The sequence below is a fragment of the Populus euphratica genome, unplaced genomic scaffold (assembly GCF_000495115.2).
Source record: "Populus euphratica unplaced genomic scaffold, PopEup_1.0 scaffold15.1, whole genome shotgun sequence".
Classification (NCBI taxonomy): Eukaryota; Viridiplantae; Streptophyta; class Magnoliopsida; order Malpighiales; family Salicaceae; genus Populus; species Populus euphratica.
The window spans coordinates 696,278-703,706 of NW_011499874.1; the positions used below are offsets into that span (position 1 = coordinate 696,278).

Genomic DNA, 7,429 nt, shown 5'->3' on the forward strand with positions numbered 1-7,429 from the left:
GGCATTCCTCCATGTTACCTCCCATATTACTTCCCGCACGCTCGCTTCCACCAATCAGTCGCTCTCCACCACCACCGCAGCCACTATCGAAATCAGCAACAACGACCCCTCCGATCCTCACACTACCGCAATTGTAATCCGCGCTCGCAATCGAATCGGTCTCCTCCAAGTAATCACGCGCGTCTTCAAAATCCTCGGCCTCCGTATCGAAAAAGCCACCGTCGAATTCGATGAAGGCGGCGGAGGAGGAGGAGAGTGCTTTATCAAGACGTTTTATGTCTCTGATTCACATGGTAACAGAATTGAGGATGATCAAAGTTTGGAGAAGATTAAGAAAGCGCTGTTTGATGCGATTGATGGTGGAGATGGAGAGGTCAAGGTGGGGAGTAGTAATAGTACAGGGAAAGGAGTAGTGGTTAGGAGAAGTGGTGGATTAGGAGGAGGAGAGACGAGAGTGGGAGTGGAGAGGATGTTTGGGTTAATGGATCGGTTTTTGAAATCCGACCCGAGTAGTTTACAAAAAGACATCTTGGATCATGTTGAATATACTGTTGCTAGGTCAAGGTTTAGTTTTGATGATTTTGAAGCTTATCAGGTAATTAATTAATTGGTTATTATGCCTATCATTATTAGTCTTTTTAATTCTGTTTTTTTTTACGGTGTCTTTTTATTTTTACGGTTGGTAAATAACGGCTCTTTTGAATTTTGGCGGGAACTCAGGCTCTCTGCCACGCAAGTGGGTCCATGGATGGTTATTTTGGTGGGTCCCACTTGCAGGCAAGACACGGAGAGAGTGAACTCTGGGATCGCTGATTGATTTTGTTTTTTTAATAGTAATTCGTAATTTCTTTTTGGAGTGATTATTGTTGTGAATTTGACTTTTGGAATGGTGAAATGTGTAGGCTTTAGCGCATAGTGTAAGGGATCGGTTGATTGAAAGATGGCATGATACACAAATACATTTCAAGAAGAAAGATCCTAAGCGCATATACTTCTTGTCGCTGGAGTTTCTCATGGGTATTGATTTGTTTTGTTACTATATGTGATTTCCTTTTGGTGTTCTTAGCTTCTGTTGTATTGTAATATAGCATGTTGGAGCTCTTTTTGGTGTTCTTAGCTTCTGTTGTTTTGTAATATTATCGTGCTGGAGGAACGCGGGCATGTTGATCATCTTGCATGTGAATCTTGAGCTTTCTGTGAAGTTTGATTTTGCTTTAGTTTTTCAATATTGTGATAGGATTTCACTGGCTTCCCTGCTTTATTATTCATCTGTGTTTTTTCCGTGTTGGTGTTTTATTTTTTAGTTACATTTTTTGCTTCTGAAACGCTTGCTATTGAATTTGAATTACGATTCACCCAGTTTATATTGGAATATTAGGACGTTCCTTGTCAAATAGTGTCATCAACCTTGGCATCCGGGACCAGTATGCGGATGCTTTAAAAGAGCTTGGTTTTGAGTTTGAAGTTTTGGCAGAGCAGGTTGGTTTGGCATTTACTTTTCTACACTTTGGTGGGAGCACATTGATTTAGCTAGTAATTTACTTATCCTTGTAGAAACTGATACAAGTTTGATCTTTGGATTTCTGTGTTGGACTGTGGATTTGAATTCAGTCAATACAGCAATTACAATATTTTAGATACTCATTATTAAGGGATGTTTTAAGTATCCAATAAAGTTAATTCATGCCTTGAAATAGTGAAGGGTGTTTTTTAACTTTTTAAATTCACAAAGTGATGCTTTTCTAATCATAGATCTTTTTTTTTTTTTTTTTTTTTTTTGGTTCTGCGTTGATGTTTCAAGGAAGGGGATGCTGCTCTGGGTAATGGTGGTGTTGCTCGTCTTTCAGCATGTCAAATGGATTCTCTAGCAACAATGGACTATCCTGCATGGGGGTATTTCTCTACTCTCTGATTCTCCTTATACGAAGCTTTTTTACTTGCTTACAGTGATCATCAACTCTCTGAAGCTTTAAAACATTTCCAAAGTTGAACGCAGCTGTATTGCCATGATATTGGCCTTGCTTATCTCAAATCTATTGAGATTGTGTGAGTGGGATTCATCCACTGACACTTGGTATGTTGCTAGGTGACTTTATTGGCTAGCCTAACTAACACTAGCAAAAGCTTTAACACCATTAAATAACTATTCTTTGACTATTTTTTGTTTCATATACAGGAAGATGTTAATTGATTTTCTGGAACACATGTCCTTTTTGCAGTTATGGACTGCGCTATCAATATGGGCTGTTTCGCCAGGTCATACTGGATGGCTATCAACATGAGCAGCCTGATTATTGGTTGAATTTTGGAAATCCTTGGGAGATAGAACGAGTTCATGTAACTTATCCTGTGAAGGTTTGCAAGTACTTTCCTATTTCTATCTCAATCAAGTTGCTTATTCGTTATTGTTTATGTTGCACTGCCACTGTACCATCCTTCTACCTTGAACTTATCTATCAACTATCTACTTGTGTTCTTTTTGGATGGATTAGTTCTATGGGACTGTGGAAGATGACAATTTCAATGGAGGAAAACGTAAAGTTTGGCTTCCTGGAGAAACGGTATTGTAATATCTTCATGTACTCAAGACTGCATGGTTCATCTTTTTCTATTAGTTGACTTTTATTAGGTTTGGATGCTTCATATATCTATTTGAAATTGGATGAGTTGCATTTTTTTAAATGATAGCACATTTATGCTGATTCCTGAATTTAACTTATAGCATAATAGTTTGGTTCCATTTTGGCAGGTTGAAGCTGTAGCTTATGACAACCCAATACCTGGTCATGGAACAAGGAATACTATTACTCTCCGCCTCTGGGCTGCTAAACCAAGTGATCAAATTGATATGGTAATCTTGATTAAGTTGAATATCTATCCTTCCTAAGGGTCATTTGATTTTACAGTTAAAACATGTGATATTATTCCGGTGTAGATCAATTGACAAAGAAAGAATATTAACTTGATTTTTAAAATAAAACTTTGGTTCAGGTAAATTTTTTTCCACAAAAAATAAAATAAAATCTTGCTCCCTCATTTGCTGAGTATAAAATAGCATGGGTACACATTTTACTTCTGCAGAAAAGGAAATGGTTACTATGTTTTTGTTTTGTTCTTTTAAATTTTTAATTCTCTCTTGCTGAGTCACTTCTTGTTTTTTATTAATAAAACCTGAAAGATTCTTAAGCCTTTATCTGAAACCCATGTCATTTGCAGGAGTCTTATAATACCGGAGACTATATTAATGCTGTTGTCAATAGACAGAGGGCTGAAACTATAAGTAGTGTTCTATACCCTGATGATCGATCATATCAGGTATTGCTTTTCCTCTTTAAATGGCTCATAATAGCATGTGTATATTGAATTTCACTCTCCTATTATGTTGTTTCTTTATCCTCTGTTTTTAGTGCCTGTATTTTAAAGCAATTGGATTTCTTTGGAGGCCAATTTCACATTGATGAAGGGGATAGCACGAATATCTTTAATTAGATACTTGCACTTAACCATTGGTGGTTTACGTGTTGTTTTTTCAATTGCTCTGTTTTTTCTTATGCGCAGGCTCACATCCTTTTTGAATTATTATTTCTTTTTTCCAGTTTTGAGGCATCTTATTATCTTTGATGAAAGATGTTTTTGTCTGTCTTGCAATGGGTTTTCATTGGTTGAGCTACTCTCTTGCAGGGGAAGGAACTACGGTTAAAACAACAATATTTCTTTGTCTCAGCATCATTGCAAGACATCATTCGGAGGTTCAAGGATTCTCACAGTAACTTTGATGACTTTCCTGAGAAGGTTTTGCATCTCATTAGTTTTTGATAAATGCAAAATATTACTTTTCTGACAACCAAATTTTTTAGCTTGCTTAGACCGTTCTTAGGCACTGTTTTATGCTGAACTACAAAGAAACAATTTTTTTTTTTGGTAATTATCGATTTTCTTGTGATGTCCTTTTCTAGAGCACACCATACGCCCATGCGCGCCTGCACCTTCACACTAACACATGTAGTTTAAATGTCCACAAACATTTATTTTAAGACAAACTCGACCAGATAACAGATACAAGTGACTTTTATTTTGCATTGAAGCCTTAGATTTTAGAGATTTTACTCGTTTCATTTATGGAGTTTCTTCTAAATTAAGATGATTAAACCATTGTCAACTTCTTGATTCATTATGAATGGTTAATTACATGTAAATTGACACATGGGCTGCTCCGTGGTTTGAAGATGGAAAGTTTTGCATTTGCTTTCTTCCATAGAACTTGCACTAAAACTTGTCTCCATTGGTCTGACATTGCCTCGCCACTTATATAGGTTGCTCTACAGCTGAATGATACTCACCCTTCTCTTGCAATAGCTGAGGTTATGAGAGTGCTTGTTGATGAAGAGCACTTGGATTGGAATAGAGCATGGGACATTGTGTGCAAGATTTTTTCTTTCACATCTCATACAGTATTACCTGAAGGACTGGAAAAGGTCCCTGTTGATCTGCTGGAAAGTCTTCTACCACGCCATTTACAAGTGGGTTTTCCTAGATGATTGTTTAATTGTTTTTTCCCCCTCTCACATGAATTAGATTCTATAATCATTTTCAGAACATCCAGAAAACAAGTTTGGCTAGCCATGATATTGTATATTCTCAACTTGAATTTCTTATTTCCAGCAGCTCATGCCAGAATCCCTTAGCAATCTCATGGATTAATCATGATTGTTTCTGTAACCATTTCTATACTACAAAATCAATCTGCTAAAGATTGCAATTATAGATTATTAAAATATTCTCCACCTTTTTTTGAATATTTATAGTAATTTCTTATTTTCAGATTATATACGATATAAATTTTGATTACATTGAAGAGCTGAAGAAGAGAATTGGTTTGGATTATGATCGACTTTCTAGGATGTCAATCGTTGAAGATGGTGCTATTAAGGTACTTTGCAAAACCACCCAAAGTTTTAATCTCTTCTATAGTGGCCAAATTTTAATTCTTTTTTAACATCACTGACATACTCCATGTTTTATTTTGGTACATATTTCTGCATTAGCTACCTTTTCTTATGTTTTCTTTTATGGTTACATGTAAAACATTTTCTTATTCTTGTCATGTTGTGAAGAAAAATGTGCTGTTAAAGAGTGTGTGTTGCTAGGAAATAGAACATGATTTGTGTTTGAAATAAAGAGCCGTGTATTTCCTTTCTTTCTCTCTCTCATTATCTTATATTCTTATTTTTTTTAATCTCTGCGCACATGTATTTTTGTGCAAAATGAGATACTGAAGGGAAGATTGATGCCTTGGGGACTATTTTACCATTTTGGGCGATTTGGTAGTGAAATCTTTATGTTATTTTTTTGGTAGTTTTCACTTACCTTGCCTCATGGTGAATTGTAAAGTTGTTGTGACAGCTGAGAATCATTCGTATTGTTTGACAGAGTATTCGAATGGCAAACCTAGCAATTGTTTGCTCTCATACTGTGAATGGTGTTTCTAGAGTGCATTCAGAATTACTAAAAACAAGAGTATTCAAGGTAAACTTCACTTGTTTGAAATCTAAACATGTTAGATAGTCATTGAGGCCTCTGACTCTCAGAAACTTCTTTGCAGGATTTCTATGAGCTGTGGCCTCATAAATTTGATTACAAGACAAATGGAGTAACGCAGGTTAACTTAATTATCACCTTTGATTCACTTATTTACTTCAACCTTTTTCTTTGCTTGGGTGCTGCCATGCTAGTTACCTTTATACTGGAAAGGATTTCAAGGTATTAATGTTTATATCTCACAAGTTATTAATGTTTATATCTCAGCGTCGCTGGATTGTTGTGAGCAATCCAAGTTTAAGTGCTCTTATCTCAAAGTGGCTTGGAACAGAAGCTTGGATCCGTGATATGGACTTATTAGCTGGTTTGCAAGAACAAGCAGCCAATGCAGATCTACATGAAGAATGGAGGATGGTAACTTTATGCATGCAGTTACTATGAAATAATCTTTTACATATGGATTTATTTGTGATATTCTTATTCTTGTAGGTTAGGAAGGTTAACAAAATGAGACTTGCAGAGTACATTGAAGCAATGAGTGGGATCAAGGTTTGAAACGAAACCTTTACAGGAATTTTTTAGGTTTTGTGTTTCCTTGCCTCTTTTTAGAAGATGATTTTTTTTGCATGGGCATTGCCGTGGCCTACACGTGATTAGATGATTTTATTTTTTGTTTGTTATTTTAAAATGTCTTTCTAAAAGGAGTATCTTGGTATCAAATAACTTAAATTGATGTTATGTATGGAAATAATGCAATAAAGTAAAAAATTAATGAAATTATCTTTAATTCAATAACATCCTTAGTATAATTGTATATAAAAAAATGTCTTCAGATTTCTTATCAATTCTTTAATGGAGGTATTTTGTTTTATGAGTAAGTGATAATAATATGAAATTTTAACCTTCCTTTTCAATTAAATAAACAAAATACTATATTCAATATATTTGTTCAAATTATGTATTCAATGATCTTTTATAAATTTAACTTTGCTGTTAATTTAAACAATTAATAACCTATACTATATCATAAATCAAGTAACTCTATGTTGTTTGTTAAAAGGAGGAGTATGATTCAATATTTCATTGTGTCTTTGATAAAATATATTGATGTAATGAAATCTCGAAACATAAATTAAATAACTTGAATATTGTAACTCACATGAACCAATAAATTAAACAAAATGCAAAATCAATTTTCAAATTTTTTTTATTGGAATCTAGATGAACCCTATCAATTCATGAGATTTCTAAAGTCTAAAATTTTAAAACATTTTGCATGCATTTGGTTTAATCTCATATTTTCAAGCTCCTTTTCTTATGTTTAGATAAAAAGTGACTTCTTAATATTGGAATTTTAGTTTCGTTATGCATTCATGTTCAAGTAACAATTTCTTTTTAGACGTGTCATCCTACATCACTTTATATTGCACATTTTTCTATTACAACATTGCTAATTTGCAATAACAAAAGTTGAAGAAGGATACCATATCGGCAAAAGTAATATATGCGTGACATTAATCATCTTGTCGAGTCATAAGTGATATAATTTTGCATAAAAAAAATAACAATTTTTTTTATATATTTTTTAATTAAATCTTAGGGATATAAGTGATATAATTTTGCTTACACAATAATAGAAGTAAATATTTATAACTACCTTTGTTTCGGAGGAATGTAAATAAATCACTTAGATATAAGAAAAAAAAAATCCTTAACATATAACTGTATATAAAAAGTCATTTATCTATATATAAATATAGTATATATTTTAGGAATAAATAAAAGGTTAATGTTAATTTCAAATGAAAAGATAATTTATCCTTTTAATTATCATTATAATTACTCTTTACTCCTTTTCTTTTCTTTTATCTTTTAAGGAAAGAGGGAAGAT

At 33.8% G+C, this 7,429-nt stretch overlaps 1 protein-coding gene across 2 annotated transcripts in view; it reads left to right on the plus strand.

Moving 5' to 3' along the window:
* LOC105127985 (glycogen phosphorylase 1-like) overlaps window positions 1-7,429 on the plus strand; it is a 14,349-nt gene that overhangs the window by 370 nt on the left and 6,550 nt on the right. The window contains exons 2-16 of one of the 2 annotated variants that reach the window (XM_011029475.1): window positions 8-595; window positions 903-1,017; window positions 1,379-1,479; window positions 1,802-1,893; window positions 2,220-2,355; window positions 2,493-2,561; window positions 2,750-2,851; window positions 3,217-3,315; window positions 3,682-3,792; window positions 4,314-4,520; window positions 4,823-4,930; window positions 5,431-5,526; window positions 5,603-5,659; window positions 5,806-5,952; window positions 6,028-6,087. In XM_011029475.1, the coding sequence (XP_011027777.1) occupies window positions 8-595; window positions 903-1,017; window positions 1,379-1,479; window positions 1,802-1,893; window positions 2,220-2,355; window positions 2,493-2,561; window positions 2,750-2,851; window positions 3,217-3,315; window positions 3,682-3,792; window positions 4,314-4,520; window positions 4,823-4,930; window positions 5,431-5,526; window positions 5,603-5,659; window positions 5,806-5,952; window positions 6,028-6,087 (2,088 nt within the window). Of the gene's footprint in view, window positions 596-902; window positions 1,018-1,378; window positions 1,480-1,801; window positions 1,894-2,219; window positions 2,356-2,492; window positions 2,562-2,749; window positions 2,852-3,216; window positions 3,316-3,681; window positions 3,793-4,313; window positions 4,521-4,822; window positions 4,931-5,430; window positions 5,527-5,602; window positions 5,660-5,805; window positions 5,953-6,027; window positions 6,088-7,429 lie in introns of both variants that reach the window. The other variant, XM_011029476.1, reaches the window with a different exon arrangement.